At 53.4% G+C, this 19,196-nt stretch overlaps 1 protein-coding gene across 1 annotated transcript in view; it reads right to left on the bottom strand.

The window, feature by feature from the left end:
* The window catches only part of LMNA (lamin A/C), a 29,801-nt gene extending 17,766 nt beyond the window's left edge, over positions 1–12,035 (bottom strand). Inside the window, exon 1 of the mRNA XM_064732478.1 lies at positions 11,562–12,035. Coding sequence (XP_064588548.1) covers positions 11,562–11,911 — 350 coding nt within the window. The 5' untranslated portion in view covers positions 11,912–12,035. The remainder of the gene's footprint in view (positions 1–11,561) is intronic.
* Between the last annotated feature and the right edge of the window lie 7,161 nt (positions 12,036–19,196).

The raw sequence follows: 19,196 nt of genomic DNA, 5'->3' as shown, positions 1-19,196 counted from the left end.
AAGCACATTTCTGACAATAAATAGAGTATTAATTGTTCAGAATTAACAATGCTGCAGCTCAGTGCTGGCTGGGGAGCCCCAGAGTGGCTCACTCCCTGTCCAGGCTGTCACGCCAGCTGGTGACTCACCAGCAGCTCGAATGGAAATCCCAAATCACCAACCGACGCTGCTGCTTGGGCTGAGTCCCCCACAGCAACAGCCCCTGGGTTTGGAGGGGGCTCCAGAGCTGGAAAAGGGGGTTTTGCCCTTTTGCCACATGGGAATCATCGGGGGAATGGGAAGGATTTGGTTTTCTACAGCCCACGTTGTGTTTTTGGGGGAAGTTTGTGTCAGGCATAAATCTGTGCACAAAGGGCAGGACTTGTGCTCCAAGTACACATCACAACACCCCAGTTTTGTGTCTGCCAGAGCCTGGCTGCCTGGGAGAGCCCCAGCCAGCTGTGGGACCCCATCTGCTGCCCGTGGGACCCCCTGTTACCCATGGAAATCCATTTCTCAGCTGCCTGGCAAAAGCTTTTCCAGGGTGCAGCAAAGCCCAGGAGATGGATGCAAAGAGGATGCAAAGTGCAAGGAGGATCAGCCCTGGAGTCCCCAGTGCTGGGGGCAGCACAGGGAGCCCAGCAAAAGGGGGGCAGGATTTCCCTGTGGGGAATTTTGCCACCAAGCCCTGGGTTAGCTGGAACCAGCCTCCAAGCCTGGGGGGGACATGCAAAGTGCTACCAGTTGAAACTTGATTTAGCAAACTGGCCCAGCCCCAGCTCTGTTAGCAATCCCTGAAGAGCTTGGGGATTACATGGCACTGGGAAAACCTGGCCAGTGTCCGTGCACATCCTGAGGGGGCTGAGCCTGGTGTTTCCCTGCTTGAAAAAACTGCAGTTTCCACTGAAAAAAGTCACCAAACACCTGAACAGGGCAGTGGTGGAGCTTCCCCCTTCCTGGAGAGATTTAACAGACAGGTGGATGTGGCATCTGGGGACATGGCTTAGTGGCGGCCTTTGGAGGAACTCAATGGTCTTGGAGCCAAACTAAATTATTATATGATTTTATGTCTTTATGAACCTGACCTATTTTTATTTTATTATTTTTAATTATTATATGATTTTATGTCTTTATAAACCTGAATATCTCAACTCCTCAGAAGATCAAACATTGGCCAACCCCACTGCAGCCCAGGCTCAGCACAACCCAAACCCATCCATTCCAAACATGCCAGCCTGCCTTTTCCCAGATTCCCATGAAATATTGAATTAAGTGAGCTAAAAGACACTTGATGGCCTGGGATTGAATCATCCTAAATATAGATTAAAGCAATAATACCCCTTTATCAAGAAAAAGAAACTTGCTAAAAAAATTTTGGAATTGAGCTAGAAAGTGGATTTTTTTAGACACAACTCAAATATGTCAATTTGAGTTCCACCACCTCCCGCACTGCTAATTCCACCTTCTGAGGGCAAGATTTCAGTACGAGAGACAGGAGAAAAAAAGCTTTGAGATCATGGAATATCCTGAGTTGGAAGGGACCCACAAGGATCACAGATTTCAGCTCCTGCACAGGACAGCCCCAAACACCCCACCATGTGCTTGAGGGCGTTGTCAGCTTGTTTTTCCCAATCCAGAATTTGCTAACAGTTTGCAGTGTTGTGTGTTGCTGACTAAAGCCAAAGCCTTTGGGAAGAGGAGGGAAGTAGGAAATTCCAAGTCTTCATGCCACTACTCTGAACATTCACCATTTTAACAAGTCAGATTTGTACCATAAATATAGTTAAATTACACATTAAGTAATAACAAATTAACAATTAAGCTTTGGACTGGTTGGAATTGAAGGAGTTTTGCCCAGCCTTTACTATCTTACTCCAAGCCAGCTTTTGAATAATTGGGCTAAAACTTAATGGGAAAGTTGTGGGTTTGGTGTTTTTTATCACCCAGAGCAGCTCTGAGTGCTGCCCCTCCATGGCAGCCCCAGAACATTCCGTTCACTTCAACACATCCCAAACCCATAAACCAGCACCTCAAAGGATGAGGACAAAGCAGAGATTCCCGGTGTTTCCCTGGGAGATTGGGCACGGTGGGAGCCTTACAAAGGCAGTTAAAAACAGGGAGCTGAGTCACTGTGTTAGTCATGCCTTCGGGACAGGAGCACTGGGGGAAAACAGCCCTAAAACTCATGTTTAGCTGGGAGCTGGTAACACAGCCAGGATGTGCAGCAGGCATGCAATGCCAGGGAGGCAATCCCAGCCCCAGCAGCAAGGAAACATGCTGCCACTGGTGCAGATGTGGCTGTAATTCCCTTCTCTCTGCTCACACGTGCAGCTCCTGAGCCCAAAGGGATGGGGAAGGATGAGGCGGTCGCTCTGACCTGCGCATCCTGATCCACAGTGGAAACAGGGTCCTGTGCAAGCTGGGACAAGGCAGAAAGGGGACCCAGAGCAAGGAAACATGCTGCCACTGGTGCAGATGTGGCTGTAATTCCCTTCTCTCTGCTCACACGTGCAGCTCCTGAGCCCAAAATGGGGTGGGAAGGATGAGGATGTCACCCTGTACCTGCTGCATCCTGATCCACAGTGGAAACCTGAGCAAGCTGGGACAAGGCAGAAGGGAGGCAAGAGAGGTAAAACAGCTCCAGGAGCAAGGAAACATGCTGCCAATGTGCAGATGTGCCTACAAATCCCTTCCCTCTGCTCACACGTGCAGCTCCTGAGCCCAAAGTGGGGTGGAAAGGATGAGGATGTCACCCTGTACCTGCTGCATCCTGATCCACAGTGGAAACTTGTGCAAGGTGGGACAAGGCAGAAGGGAGGCAAGAGATGCAAAACAGCCCCAGGAGCAAGGAAATACATGCTGCCGCTGTGCAGATGTGGCTACAAATCCCTTTTCTCTGCTCACACGTGCAGCTCCTGAGCCCGAAGTGGGGTGGAAAGGATGTGGAGGTCGCTCTGTACCTGCTGCATCCTGATCCACAATGGAAACAGAGCCCTGTGCAAGCTGGGACAAGGCAGAAAGGAGCCAAGAGAGGTAAAATGGCTCCAGGAGCAAGGAAACATGCTGCTAATGTGCAGATGTGGCTGTAACTCCCTTCCCTCTACAGCTCCTGAGCCCAAGGTGGGGTGGGAAGGATGAGGAGGTCACCCTATGCCTGCTGCATCCTGATCCACAACAGAAACAGGCCGCAATGGAAACAGGGCCCTGTGCAGAGTGGGACAAGGCAGAAAGGAGCCAAGAGAGGTAAAACACAGGATGAGTTCAAGGCCTCCTTTTTCTCCTCAGAAGCAGCAGGAACTCACTGTGTTTTTCATAAACTGGGTAGGCAAAGCTGCTGGCCAGCAACATTTGCTTAAGAGACAAAGCAGGGGATTGTTGGCTCCAGATGCCACACATACTGCTGGGAACAAAAGGGTTTGCCAGGCTGGCTCCAGCAGCAGATAAAGGCACACAAGGTGTTTACATTGCCCACAAGGTCTGTTTGCATGTGGCGGTGACAGCAGCGTTGAGTCACTGCCGGCACAGGCAGCTGCAGCTGCTGCTGGGGTGGCTCTGGGGATGGACAGGGATGGGATTCCAGCAGGAAAATGCAGCTCAGCACAGGGATGAGCAGCGAGCAAGGTGCCTGGTGCTCTGTGCCATGTGCTGCCAGCACACCTCTGCCCGCTTTCCCTGCAGGGACAGAGCCCAGACCTGCTTGGCACGTGGGCAGGAAATCAGCACTTCCCCACAGTGAGGGCTGCAGTTGTGGCATCCCTAGAAAGCAGAATTTAGCCCCAGCTGCTGCTTGCACAGAGCTGCCTGTGAACGGAAGCACCATGAGATGCTCCAGCCTCACACACCCACCACCCAAACCCACCCCAGTCTGGTTTATTTGCCCTGGAACTGCAGAGCTGAGGCTGGGTGGCACAAAGCAGCATCTCTGCCTTGAAAGGGGGGCCTGGTACCCACCCAAACAGCAAAGCACAATGCCCAAGGCTGAGGCTGCTCTCCTCAGTCCTCTCCTTCCCCCTAGAGCTCCCAACACAGAGACTCAACTTGGAAACCCCCCCAGTTTGTCCCAGTATAGCCTGGTGTCTGGCAGGGAGGCATCCTGGCAGCCCAGGGTGCTGCTGGGCTGTGTGCCATGGTGCCAGGAAGGAAGGAAGGGGCAGAACAGGGCAGGGGGGGCCCCCAAAGCACAGCCCAGAGCCACAGGCCGGGCATGAGTCACCTCCCTGCTCTGATCTGGCACGGGCTGTGATGGAGGGCACACAGCTCTTCACAGAGGAGCCATGAAAAGTGAAATATTAGTGAAGACTGGAATTGAGAGGAGTCGATTCTCATCCAGCTCTGTTTGGGTGGAATCAAAAGTGTAAATTGCAGGGGGAGATGGGCAGTGGGGCCAGGGCATGCTCCAGGGCTGTGTTTGTCACTGGGGCTTTGTAGGATTGAAAAAATATTTGCATCAAGTCAAGAAGCAGCTTCTGATATCTGGGGGAAGCTGTACAATTATTTTCTCTCCTTTTCCTCACTCAGACTTGTTGCAAAAAGCACAGTTGGAAGCCAGTTATTTTATTTCTTTTTCTCACTCAAAATTCTTGCATTGCCTGAGATTTTATCCTGAGCTGTTGGCTGTGATTAAAAATCGTTTGAGTGTTGATTAGGATCAGTGAGAGGAAGAGATGGTGAGGAGGGTAAACAGAGCAAGGATCGCTGTGTCAGTGGATGAGTTTGGTGTACAGAGCATGGATGGATGAGGATGGATGGATGAGGATGGATGGATGGATGGATGGATGGATGATGGATGGATGGATGGATGGATGGATGGATGGATGGATGATGATGGATGGATGGATGGATGGATGGATGGAGGGATGGATGATGATGGGATGATGGATGGATGATGGATGGATGGATGATGGATGGAAGATGGATGATGGATGGAATGGATGATGGATGGATGGATGATGGATGGATGATGGATATGGATGGATGATGGATGGATGATGGATGGATGGATGATGGATGGATGATGGATGGATGATGGATGGATGATGGATGGATGGATGGCTGGCTGGCTGGATGATGGATGGATGAATGATGGATGGATGGATGGACGGATGGATGATGGATGGATGGATGATGGAGAGGATCCCAGGGATGGATGGAGAGGATCCCAGGGATGAAGCAGCTCTGCTGTGGAAAGAGGGCACTGGCAGCTGGCCACCCCTCAATGCCCATGGAAATGACTTCCTTTGGGAGCTTCCTTTGGACTCCCACCCTTTTTTGGAGCCCACTTTGCACCCCCACACCAACAGCTTGGATGTTTGTTTGGGCTTGTGTGACTCACAGGGGGTTTTAGGGAGAAACTGTGTCGGGAAGCTGTTAATAAATAACCACCAGAAAGTGAAAGTTTTTACCTCCAGTTGAACACCACGGCGTGGTGATGCCAAGCTGTGCCTGACCAGGGTGGTGGCACTGGACTGGGTGGCAGGAGGACAGACAGGAGGACGTGTGTGTGTGCAAAGCAGCAGCCAGAGAGAGTGCCTGGAGGTGGCTTTTGTGCAAGAGGAAAGAGAGACCTCTGCTATCAGAACCTTGCTCCTCCAGAGGTGCTTCTGAGCCACTCACAGCCCCGACAGAAAAATTCAACAGGAGAGCCCATGTTTGTTATTGAGCAGCTTCAGGAGAGCCCATGTTTGTTACTCTAGACCTTCAGGAGAGCCCATGTTATTCTAGAGCCTCAGGAGAGCCCATGTTTGTTACTCTAGAGCTTCAGGAGAGCCCATGTTTGTTACTCTAGAGCTTCAGGAGAGCCCATGTTTGTTACTCTAGAGCTTCAGGAGAGCCCAGGTTTGATATTGAGCAGCTTCAGGAGAGCCCATGTTTGTTATTCCAGAGCTTCACGAGATCCCATTTTGTTATTTTAGAGCTTCAGGAGAGCCCATGTTTCTTACTCTAGAGCCTCAGGAGATCCCATGTTTGTTATTCTAGAGCAGTTTCAGGAGAGCCCATGTTTGTTATTTTAGAGCTTCAGGAGAGCCCATGTTTGTTATTCTAGAGCCTCAGGAGAGCCCATGTTTGTTATTTTAGAGCTTCAGGAGAGCCCATGTTTGTTATTCTAGACCTTCAGGACAGCCCATGTTTGTTCCTACCTGGCTCTGCCACCTCTCTGCAGCACCAATGCCTGCAAGGTGCCACCCCATAATTAAAGCAGGTTCAGTACAGGCAGGGCAGCTCCCACCCTGTGTGCTTATCCCTGCTGTTGCTGCAATTCCCAGCTCTGCCAACCATGGCAGGCAGGAATTGAGCGTTGGCTGCAGCCTGGGGGACACCTCAAGCCAAGGGCACCTTCACCTTCACTGGAAATGGTAATTGCTTTATGACAGAGAATGTGAAATGTTGACTCAGCCTCACCAGGAACAGAGGTGTCCCAACCCCAGCTGGGTTTTGTGGTGTCTCTGTGGGCTGAGTTCATTGCACCTCATTAACCAACTTCCACACCCTTTGGCTTTCCCCGGCACCCACACAGCCCTGGATTTCACACCATGGCTCGTGGACATGCTGAGACATCCTTCATGTACAGGAACAAGGAAAAACGTGGGGATTTTATTTTGCACTTATCAAGGTTGTGGAGTGACTGGGCGAAGCAGAATGGCTTTAAAGTGAGAGGACAATTTAGACAAGGTATTGGGAAGAAACTCTTCTCTGTGAGGGTGGTGAGGCCCTGGCATTGCTCAGAGAACCTGTGCTGCCCCATCCCTGAAGGTAGCTGAGATTCTGGCTGTCACAGAGAGGTCTCTGCAGTCAGGGCTGCAGCTGCCCCTGCACCAGGCAGGGCTGGGGGACCACGCCAGCCCCCACAGTTGTTCAGCCTCACACTGGGGACATTCAGCCCTGGGCAGGGAGGGGAAGGCAGCAGGGGCAGGTGGGCACCAAGCCCTGACACCACGCTGTGATGGCAGCTGTCAGCAGGGACAGGTTTTACACAGCACCAGCCTCAGCTGTTTGGGAACGTGCTGAGCTGGTCACAAAGGAACAGGCTCAGCAAACAATCTCACAGAGAGGAGCAGGATGGTGAAACAGGTAATGCAGCCAGTGGCAGGGCAGTGGGAGGTGATTCCCAGCTCTCCCTGAGCCCACTGGGCTGACACTTCCTGGGGAATCCTCCACCACAGCTCTAATTTTGGCCAGGAGCAGAGGAAGAACTCTGGTGACTTCCTCCTTTCCTGGCTGCCAGCAGCACAAAAGGAAGCTACCCCTCCCAAAGGGCATGAATTCAGCAGAATAAGGAGCTGGCAGGCGTCCCACATGTCCCACCCTGGCTGTGTCACCTTCTCTGTCTGCCTCCCTGAGCACCACACAGGGAACTCCCCGTTCTCTGGGCTCTGGAGTTTGAGTGTTAATGGGACTCAGACAAGTCAAGTGGCACGTGCAAGGCTGAAAAAACACTTGTGGCAGCATGTGAGACCAGGCAGGCTGGGATGGATCCCTTCCCACACCAAACACAGCCCTGACTCTCTTGCAATCACTTCTCTTTAATCCCCAGCTCCAAAGAAAAGGTCCTCAATTTTCCAGAGTGGATCCTTTCATCCTAAATACATATGAGACAACAGGACTTCCCCTGACTCCCCTCATTGCTGGGAAAGGTGAGGGGATGAGCTGAGACACTGGCAAACAGAAAACTGCTAGAGCACGTTTCTCTGCCACAATTTTTTCTTGGAAAAAGAGGGGCTGGATGTTTGCACAGGCAAGAATTCCTCTCCACTGGGAACAGCTAATGAAAACCTTCTCCTAGAAGAAACGTTTTGCCACAGAGCCCTGCAGCGTGCCAGGAGGGCCAGCACGCCCAGCCACCCTCAGCTGCTGGCAGCACATGTCAGGGGACACCCAGGGCTGGAGATTCAGGGGGGCTGGCGTGTTCAACAGGGTCCCAGAGGGCCACGGAGGTCTGGATCAGCCCAGCCCTGTGTTGATGACTCCCCCCAAAGTATCCCCAGCTGCACAAGCTGCTCTTTGTTTGCTCAGAAAGGGCAAAATCTCCTCCCAGCCAAAGCATTCCCTCCCTGGCAGGGATCCCATGAGGCAGACGGGGGAGAAACCCAGGAGCCTGAGGTTTCACCCCACGCAAAATGTTCCAGCACAAGCTCATTGCTGCTGAAGGAAGGGCATGGTCCCCTCCTCCCCCCACCAGCAGCCCTGAGCTTTAATTTGTTTTCCTCCCTTTTTTCAATTAAACAGGTTTTATTTACCTGCTCCTGCCTGCAGGGTCACAAAACAAGGGGCAAAACCCCCTTGGACTGGGGAAGGCTTGTGGGGTTCTCCTCCTGGCACCCCAGTGCCTCTGCCCTTGGATGAGCTCCCCCCTTTTTCTCAACGTTTGGGAAAAAGGAGATTTGTCCTCATTAGAGCCAGGGAGGAGGAAGAGGCTCTGCCAAGGCAATGCCTTAATCAGGTTAGGGGCTGCAATTCAGGAAGGCATTGCTCATCAAGGGTGCTGCTAACGAGGGCTGGTTCCTGCCTGCAGAGGGGAGCTGGTCATGGTGTGCCCACCACATGGCCACTCCTCACCCATGAGGAGCAGGAGCATGAATTCCTCAGGGGTTTCTCCTGGGATTGAGGGTGCCAAAGGCTGTATTCTACACCCGCTGTGTCCCCAGGCTGGGGCTTGCACTGTGGGATGGGATGGGATGGGATGAAGTCCCATGGGGCAAGGCAAGGGCTGTGGCTCTGCTCACCCTGTGAGTCAGAAGGCAGCTTAAGGAGAGGGAGCAATGGGCAGGACCCAGCACAGAGCAGCTCTCCAGCCCCATGGAGGTGCCCATGGAGGTCTCCCAGAGCATCTCTCCAACTCCATGGAGGTGCCATGCTGGAATCCAGGCCCTCCAAGGAGGGGACAGAAGCTTGAGGACACACCAGGGACAGGGCATTTCAGACTATTCCTATCTCCACCCGTGGCCTGGGAGGGGATGACGCCGGTGTTGCCAGCACCCCTGAGTCACCAGGCACCCTCCCCACACCCTCTGCCTCGCCTGAATCGTGGCTGCAGCACAGCCAGAGGCCATCCAGAGCTGGGGACACAGGACAGGCAGGACTGCCCAGAGGGGTCCCTTGTCCTGGGGCACAAGCAGAACCAGGCTGCTGAGGGTCCCTGTGCCAAAAGCCAGGTGGGCACTTTGGGGAACCCCTCCTGGATCACCACTGGCAGTGGGAAGATCCCTCTGGAAACTTTCCCGAGAGGAGCTCAGCTGGCCAGGAGCAGAGGGCAGACAGCCCAGCTCCTCTCAGACCCTCCTCCACCCATGCAGCTCCCGCACTGCTACTGGTTGGACTGGTCTGTGTTAGCACAGCCCGTCCCCCTGCAGCCAGCAGCTCTTTCCCCACCCCAGACAGAGCACCCAGCACCCGGGGCTGTGTCACGTCGTGCCCTGGCATCCCGGCCCCCCACCCTCCCTCTGTGCCGCCGAGACAACCCCTGCACCAGGCAGCGGCGATGCTGCGGCTGCTGATAACGCAGCCCCGGGCGCCTGCCCTGCCGGAGATACCCGCGCTTCTCCGGGGCTGACGGGCACGCCGAGGGGCGCAGAGAGCTGCCAGTTACTCATTAGCCAAAGTCAAGGACAGCGAAAGGGCCCCAGGGCTCACACAAATGCTCGGGATGGGCGGGGAGAGCCGGCAGAGCGGGCACATCCCTGCCCAAGCGGATGGCAGGGAGGAGAACAACGTCAGAACGGGGCCATCCTGATCCCACCAAAAACTCTGGCCCCTCCGCGGGGCTGGGCTCGTTCCCTCATGCCCCAAAAATTAGGGACACCCCATCAAAGTGAGCCCAGGGAGCAACATCGCAGCTCAGCAGTGGATTGTGCTGCTTTCTGAGCAGCCCTGGCACATCGAGCAGGTGCCCAGGGACACAGGATGAGCTGCAGCCTCCTTGAAAGGGTTTTGGGGTTGGGGAGCAGCGCTGGCACATCGAGCAGGTGCCCAGGGACACAAGAGGAGCTGCAGCCTCCTTGAAAGGGTTTTGGGGTTGGAGAGCAGCCCTCACACCGCGCCCTAAGAACACAGGACAAAGCAGAGGCAGGAATGAACAGCAGCGGCTTCCCCCGCATCTGCGCTCTTCCGTGACTCAGAGATGACTCAACACAGAAACACCCCTGGAAACACCCCTGGCCCCCCGAGCCCACCGAAACCCATTTCTCGAGCACAAGCCGCTCTCCGGGAACCCCCACGAGTCACAGCACTCTTTCAGAGGATTTATCAGCGCCCAGGAACAAGCACAGCAGCTCCAGGAGCGCAGGGAAAAATTCCACATCCCAGCTCCCAGCTCCCCTCCAGCCGCGGCTGCGGGCCGGGCATTTTTTCCAGCCCTCGAAAGATCGTAGCCAAGATAGTTCTGGGTTTGCATAAGGGAGAAAAAAGCCTTCAGACAACTCAGCTCCTCCTCTCAGCAGCGTCCGGATCCTCGGGATCCGGGAACAGGGATCTGCAAACCGCCTTTATCCGAGGACGAAGCTGCAGCGGCGCACGGGAAATCGAAAGCTAAATATAAACGCGCACAGCTCCAACAGGCAGCACAGTCCCTCCCTCCCTCCCAGGTAGAATATTTATGGCATCTGCTAAGGAAGTTAATTTTAGCCTCATTTGGTACGGGCTCAAAACGAGGAGCCCAGAATAAGAGGCAAAAGATCAAACCGAATGAGAGGGGGCTGTCCCGCCGCTGCCCAGCCCGGACGCGGCTGCGAGCCAAAGGTGATGACGGAAAGGAGCGGCACTCTCGGGGAACGGAGCGCCACAGCGACATGTCCCGACACTGCACGGGCTGGCAGAGCCCGGGGGAAGCCCGGTGCCAGCCCCTGCTTGGCCAGCAGCGACATTGGCCAGGGAGCCCCGTGTCCTCAGGGGACCTCAGGGACAGCCCCGAGCAGGGCAGGGTGGCAGCAGGGAGGGGCCCACGAGGGGGCATTTCTGCCCCAGGGAGGGAAAGAAAAGAGCCCGGAGGAATTGGAGCCTCGACGGGAGCACATCACCCGGTGACAGCTGCTGGGAGGGGGGCACGAGCGCTGCCCGCGTATTTCTTCCCCCCCAAAACCAGGGACCCCACAGAGCGGGAACAGCTTGGCATAGGGAGGGTTAAGGCAAACAAAAACCTGGAGCAGGTTCTTTAACCGGTGCCAAAGACAGCAAAGGAAAATGGGACGAGCAAGAGAAATCCGTAGGCAGGACAGAGCCAGCTGGCTGGCACCGCTTCCAGGGCTGTGCCGGAGCGTGTTTAGGAATAGCTCCAGCATGACGAAGGCACAGGGGCCGCCAGCCCGGCGCTTGTAGACCCTACCGGGGGCCCAGGACACGTCTGCTCAGCCCCTGCCCCAAGCCACCCCAGCTCTGCTCCCAAATCCCCGCTCCAAGGGCATCCCGGCCAAAGATGGCGCTTGGAAGGAGAGCAGGAATGACGAGACAGCTTCTCTCCTCATTTGGTCCCTACCACAGACACCCCAGCCCCGGCCAGGCCACGGATTTTTCCTCTCTCCGGGTCACTCCTTCCTCCCTCCCGGCTCCCTGCCAAGCATGACGGCAGCACCCGCCATCCCCAGGGCACTCACCGCGCTTTCAGCTCCTTGTGCTCCTCCCGCACTTTGCTGAGCTCCAGCTGCAGCCGAGCCCTCTCCTTGGCCACCGAATCCAAGGTCTTGCGGGCATCCGCCAGTTCCGACTCGTAGGCAGCCTTGATGCCCGACACCTCCCGGCTCACCACCTCCTCGGACTCGGTGATGCGGAGCCTCAGGCCGGCGTTCTCCAGCTCCAGCGAGCGCACCTTGTCGATGTACACGGCCAGGCGGTCATTGAGCTCCTGCAGATCCTCCTTCTCCTGCAGCCGCGTGATGCGGGTGGGGGACAGGGGGGTCCCCGAAGCCCCGCTGCGGGTGCTCCTTTTTTGCGAAGGCGTCGCCATCGGGGTGCGGAGTGGAGGCGAAGGGCACGGCTCAGGTCGCGGCGCGATGTCCCCACGCCACCCGGCCAGCTGTCGCGGCAGCTCCCCGCTGGCTCCGAGTGACTCGCTTATATCCCAGCTGGGCTGTTCGCTGGGAGGAGGAGCTGAGAGGCGGCGGGTGGAGTTATCCAAAACCTGGGTGGGGACAGCTCGCATCAGTCCCAGCCCTTCCTTAGGAGAGGCTGGGAAAATATCCCTGGGTAAAGGGGACTCGGGAGGGCGGATATGGGGACGCAGTTCGGGGAAACCTCCTTGCACACGCTTTTCTAGGGCGATTCCCCCGATAGAGGCTGGATTGCAGACTGGGGGGACATAGCCAGGGGAAAGGGCACCCTGAGAGGGGCTGCCCTAGGGCTGAGCACCCCCAGGACATTGCTGTCCCACAGGGCAGGGCAGGCAGCATCTCCGCAGCTGACCCCAGGGTTTGGGGGGTCTGGCACACCCTGAAATCAGGACCCTGCGGTACCTAAAACTCTGGAGTCCAGGGACACAAATACAGCCCCGAAACACCCTGTTCTGGGTTCCCCGAATCCTGAGGCATCCCACACCAAGAGCTCTGGGGCACCAAAGAATGTCCCCACTCACGTACCCACTTCCCTGCACTGGTTTTGCCCACTTAGCACTGGCATTCCCCATTTCCCAGCTCTCCTCAGTGCCAGCTGTGCCAGTTTGTAACTCCCCAACTTCTGAGCACCCCACCCCAATTCCCTGTTTCCTGTTCTCCTGCCTCCCAGCCCTCTCCAGTCGCACTCAGCCCCTCTCCCAGTATCTCCAGCTCCCAGCAGGGGTGATTCCCAGTTCTATCTCCCTCGAAGCTCTGCTGAGACTCGTGATTTCCACATCTGCCAAACGCTTCCGGCACTCCCAGTGCTGCCAGAGAGACTCGGACTTCATCCCCTTCCCTGCCTTGTGCCGTGGAGGCAAACCCTCCCGTGTGTGAGAAATGGGAATGGAAAATCAAAATCAACCCTTTTACACCCTAGAAATGAGGGGAGGTGGGTGGGGGTTCAGGGGGGGATCCAGCTTCCTCCTGCTTGGAAAGTTGGGCTCTGTGGCAAGGAAAAATGGGAAGGCAGCTGCCTTGTGCGTTGTGGAGCCAATGTATGTGAAAAATGGGAATGGAAAATCAACCCTAGAAATAACGGGAGGTGGGTGGGGGTCCTGGGGGTATCCAGCTTCCTCCTGCTTGGAAAGTTGGGCTCTGCGGCAAGGAAAAATGGGAAAACAGCTGCCTTGTGCGCTGTGCTATGGAGCCAACGTGTGTGAGAAATGGAAATGGAAAATCAACTCTTTTACACCCTAGAAATGAGGGGTGAGTGGGGATCCTGGGGGGATCCAGCTTCCTCCTGCTTGGAAAGCTGGGCTCTGCGGCAAGGAAAAATGGGAAGGAAGCTGCACCTTGAAGCTGGGGACACCGGCGAGAACCGGAGCACCCTAAAGCACAGCCTCCCCCAGGCATTCCCTGCGAGCAGAGGGGTCCAAGGTCAAGGGCAGCGCCAGCCCGAGCCGCCCCCGGAGCCGCGGCTCCTCCCGTCCCTGTCCCTGCCGCAATCCGAGCTCAATTTGCTTTTTCGGCTCAGGGAGGGCAGCAGAGCCCCGGGCGGGCTGGGAATGACTCACACAGCAACGGAGCAACACACGCAAACACGCGGGGCACACACGCGTGTGCGCGGCCCGGCAATGATTAACCCGCTGGCAGCCGCTGGGGAAAGGGATGGGGAAAGGAGCCGGCAACAATCCAGGGTGAAAACTTTGAAAAAGCAACAGTTCCGTGCTGGGGAAAGGAGCCGGTAATAATCCAGGGTGAAAACTTTAAAAAAGCAACAGTTCCCCAGCGCCACGTCAAAAACGGGAGGGGAAAAGGGGAGAAAAGGAGGGAGGGTACAGCTGGGCAAAGCCCCCCTGGCACTGCCACGGGGAGGGGTTGGGGGTCGGGATTCCTCCTCCTTCTCGCTCCCCCGGCCTCGCTACAGCCCCTTCCCCACCCTGGCTTCTCTCTCTGCCTGGAGAAGCCCCCCGAGTGCTGCAGCACTGCTGTGCCACCACCCGCTCAGGGTTTATTTCACTCAGCACTGATCTCCCTGCCTCTCCAGGGGATTCTGCGCTCCTTCACGCCATTCCTCGGCTCAGTTCCGCACAAATTCCTCCTTCCCTGCCCCCTTGTCTGTCCCAGGCTGCCTTTCCTTCCTTCCCCCTCGCATGGGCACAGCTCCATCCCTGGTGGCTGGGGGGGACACCCGTGCGTGTCACACAGGCAAAGAGAGCCATGGGGCAGGTGTGAAAAATGCATGTATGTTATAGTCGGCTTTTCGCAAATATTAAAATGAATATTATAGAAATGAATGCCGTATTAATTCTCTTAAGTAGCGTGTTAAATATAGTTTTAGGTTGCAAAAAATGTTCTTTGTCTCTATTGTCTCATATTGTCCTAATTCAAATTGTCCAAATTATTATTACTCTAATCGTATTACTGTTTTCATATGATATTTTAAGATAATATATTTACCTTAAAATATATCTGAATATATTTATTTTAAGATAATATATATAATATAATATAATATAATATAATATAATATAATATAATATAATATAATATAATATAATATAATATAATATAATATAATATAATATAATATAATATAATATAATATAATATAATATAATATATTTGAAATATATTTATAATATATTTTATAATATCTATAATATATAATAATATTTATAATATGTAATGTTATTTATAATATGAAGTATATTTTTAATATAATAGAATTTATGTATAATATATTTGTAATATATTTATAATATATTACAAATATATATAATATATATATTATATACAATATATATTATATATAATATATATTATATATAATATATATTATATATTATATATAATATAATATATATTATATAAAATATATAATGTATATAATATTTATAATATATTTTAATAATATTTATAATATAGACTAATATTTATAATGTAGAATTATTTATAATATATATTATATGAATAATATAATATACAATTTATATATTATATTTATATTATATTTTAATAATATATTTTTATTACTATTTTTATAATATTTTTATTACTATTAAACTTTTAAAATTTTAAAACCAAGCGATTGGCGTTTTTCACAGCAGGGATGGCAGCAGGGACGGTGCCCAGGTGTGTGCCCGGGGATGGTGGATGGTGCCCCGCGGGCAGAGCGAAGCTGAGGGCGGGCTCCGCGCTGTTTTCTTTCAAACGCCGACCCTTGATGGGAAGGAGGGACAGCCAAAGGCCGTTTGGCTTTGGCCCCAGGTGCTCTCTCGGCAGGAGGTGCCCGCCTGCCTCCAGGGCATCCACGCTCCAGGACACAGACCTTGGAGCGTGGCCAGGGTCACCAACTGACTTGCCTTAACGTGGGAAACGCATCCAGGGTAAAGGCGGGAAGGGACAGGCTTGGGCAACAGCTGGAAATCACAGCCAAGGGTCACTGGCTCAGCCTGTGGCTGATCTGGCTCCTCATGCTCCCTGCAAAACCTCCTCTGTGAATGGGACCCGGCTCAGCATCGCACCCTTCCCTGCCCGGGGATCAAACCTGAGGGGTCCCTCGGGCTGGGCATCGAGGGGGGATCTGGGGGAGCCTGCAGGCTCCAGAGCCCGAGGGGTTCTTGGCAACCCGGAGTGAAAATCCCCCAGGGAGGGTCAGACTTCATTCATGGGATGGGGGGACAGTGCTGTCCCCACACTGCTCCTCTGCAAACCTGTCACAGACCTCTTTTGTGAAAAATCCTTTCCTTAGGGTTTTTTCTCCTGAGGAGCTGAGAGGCCTCAGGAACAAAATGTAAACCATGGTTATCTGCTGCTGTGGAATGCAACAGGTGCATCTGGGATTGGTCTCATGTGGTTGTTTCTAATTAATGGCCAATCACAGCCCAGCTATCTTGGACTCTCTGTCCGAGCCACAAGCCTTTGTTATCATCCTTGCTTTTTCTATTCTTAGCTAGCCTTCTGATGAAATCCTTTTTTCTGTTCTTTTAGTATAGTTTTAATGTAATATATATAATAAAATAATAAATCAGCCTTCTGAAACATGGAGTCAGATCCTCGTCTCTTCCCTCATCATTGGACAACACTGTCACACAAACCCCCTTCTCCAGGCCATGGAGATGCTGCTGCCCTTCCCCAGCAACCCCCAGGGACAGGAACAGGGAGTTAACACAGCCCTGAGCTGGTCACTGGCTCCTGAGCAAGGCAGGAGGGCTGAACTCAAAGCAGATGAGCCAGGAGGTCTGGCTGTGCTCCATGGCTCTGGGACATTGCTGTGCTCCAAGCCACCAATGTGGATTTCTCCAGGATACACTAATGTGGATTTCTCCATTATCCACCAGTGTGGATTCCTCCAGGATCCACCAACATGGATCTCTCCAGGATCCACCAAAATGGATCTCTCCAGGATCCACCAGTGGATTCCTCCAGGATCCACCAACATGGATCTCTCCAGGATCCACCAAAATGGATTTCTCCAGGATCCACCAGTGGATTTCTCCAGGATCCACCAACGTGGATTTCTCCATTATCCACCAACATGGATTTCTCCATTATCCACCAACATGGTTCTCTCCAGGATCCACCAAAATGAATTTCTCCAGGATCCACCAATGTGGATTCCTCCAGTATCCACTAATGTGGATTTCTCCAGGTTCTGTGGGCACTGAGGAACTTGGGGTGCAGAACATGCACCTGAATAATGGACAGTGAGGGCCAAGGCACTGGGGACAGGAGCTGGGGTGTGAGGAGAGGCCCTCAGCAGAGGCTGCATCTGTCTCACATGACTCAGAAGGCACATCCCCGGAATTTCAATGCATTTCCGGCTCTTTAGCCTCCAAAACCAGCCCAGTTTTGGGGCTGTAATTGATACAATTTTGTGATACAAACAATGTGAGGGCAGTGATGAAGCTGAGAGGACAAGAGGAGCTTCAGGGACCCCTCCATCCCTGGCTGCTGCACTGGAGGGGCACAGGAAGGGATGAGCCGTGGGGTCAGGCAGGGTCCCTGGGGGCTGCTTTGCTGATGGCTTTTCAGGTCTTTTAGGCTCTTTGGGGTTCATTTTTTAGACTGCACAGCTTTTGGCACCTGTTTTTGCAGGGCTGAGCCACCCCTGTCTCCCAGACAGCTTCCAAATTCTCTCCCCAGCCAATGCATTCCCCTCTATCCTGCTCCCAGCACAGGGAAACTTCTCCTTTCCAGGGCAGACAAATCCCATCTCCAAGTGGGGCTTTTCCCCTTCTAACCCATCCTTAGGGCCCATCCTTAGCCCTACACCTTTATCTGCCTCACTGCCAGGAGGAGACGATCCCAGCCTCAACATTTCTTCCCATCTGATCCCAGAAAGTGGAGAATTCCTGGGTTGGATGCACGCAGCAATCCTGATCCCTGATAGCCCCGGCTGGGTGACACACCAAGAATGAAGAGACAGGGGGTGGTACAGGCAGCAATGGGACATGGGGAAGGGTGAATGGGTTTAAACTGGAAAAGAGAAGGTTTAAAAGAAGGAGATGTTAGGAAGAAATTGTTCCCTGTGAATGTGGTGAAGCATCAGCACAGGTTATCCAGAGAAGCTGTGGCTGCTCCTGGATCCTGGGAAGTGCCCAAGACCAGATTGGACAGGGCTTGGAGCAACCTGGGACAGTGGAAGGTGTCCCTGCCCATGGCAGGGGGTGGAATGAGATGAGCTTTAAGGTCCTTTAAATCCAAACAAGCCTGTGATTCCATGATCTCCCCACCCAGCATCCTGACCCATCTCACCTGACCTCGAGACCCAGCTGCAAAGGGCTCCCAGCTCCCCCCATCCACCAATCTGTGCACATAAGGGGCTTGGGGTGTGTGCATGGAGGAGTTTTAATTAGCTAATAATCTTTAATAGGGTTTAATTGCCTTGTTATAAAAGGTAATTACAGCAATACATCAATTAGAGCTGTAAAATTAATAGATTTACCAGTTGTATTTATCGAGGAGCTGCGACTGGCAGCGCGCAGCAGCCAGGGCAGTGCTGGTGGCTCTGCTCTGATACCCAACAGGGGGAAGCAGAGCAGCCCCCAAACCCCTCTGGATTTGCTCCTGCCCTTCCACCCAGGACAATCTGAGCACCAGCAAACTGCCCCAGGACCAGCAGCGAGGCAGAGCAGATGGACAGACAAACCAGAGGGGAATATGAGGCTCACAGTGTCCCTGCCACGTCCCTTGGGGACACTGGAACACGTCCCCTCTGCTCTGCTGGAGATCCTGAGATGGGAACAGCTCTGCCTGCACATGCAGATGGCTGTGGAGATGCCCCTCATGCCCACGCTTCACTTTCAGGAGAAAAGCCATGCCCATACCCCTGAACCTGTCTTTAGGAGAGACCCGTGGGTGCCAGGATGGGTGCCCAGCCACATGCCAGGCAGAGGGGAGGCACTCTGGGCTCTGCAGCCTCCTCCCAGCTCTCCCACACCCTCCCAAACCCCGAGCACGGCTGCTGTGCTCACACTGCCAAGTGGCAAGGGGTGACCCAATGGAAAATGCATCTCATGGCTTCCCAGAGCCCTCCCCTTTAAAGGAAAAGCTGGTTTTGTGTGTGCTGCTTTGTGGCTTTGTTAGTCATGGCATGGGTTAAGCACATGGGAGATCAGGGATGGGGCGCTGAGCCCTCCCAGCCCCTTTCCAGCTTTGCTGATCCTCCTCTCAAGCAGCATCAGCCTCTTTTCCATGGAGGCTGGAACTTTGTGTTTTGAGGAGGTTTCCTCCTGCAGGTGAGGTGGACTTGTGATTTTTGGAGGTTTGCTCCTGCAGTCAATGTGGATTTGTGATATGAGGAAATTCCCTCCTGCAGTCCATGTGGATTTGTGATTTGTGGAAGTTTCCACACTAGACCACACAAACATCTGCTCAAATATCCCATTTCACTGAAATAAATGGTTTTGAATATAAGATCCCAAACAAGCCCCAGTTTCCTGCTCCCACAACCCCCAGCCCCAGTTTCCCACTGCCCACAGCCCCCAGCCCCATTTTCCTGCCCCCCACATCCCCCAGCCCCATTTTCCCACTTCCCACAGCCCCCAGCCCCATTTTCCTGCTCCCCACAGCCCCCAGCCCCAGTTTCCTGCTCCCCCAGCCCCATTTTCCTGCTCCCCACATTTCCCAGCCCCAATTTCCCGCTCCCCACAGCCCCAGCCCTGTGGGTTTGGGTCAGGCTCACATTCCCATGCC

This window comes from Zonotrichia leucophrys, chromosome 25, assembly GCF_028769735.1.
Source record: "Zonotrichia leucophrys gambelii isolate GWCS_2022_RI chromosome 25, RI_Zleu_2.0, whole genome shotgun sequence".
Classification (NCBI taxonomy): Eukaryota; Metazoa; Chordata; class Aves; order Passeriformes; family Passerellidae; genus Zonotrichia; species Zonotrichia leucophrys.
Note: the sequence above shows the minus strand (reverse complement) of the source record. Positions and strands in the feature narration are given on the sequence as shown.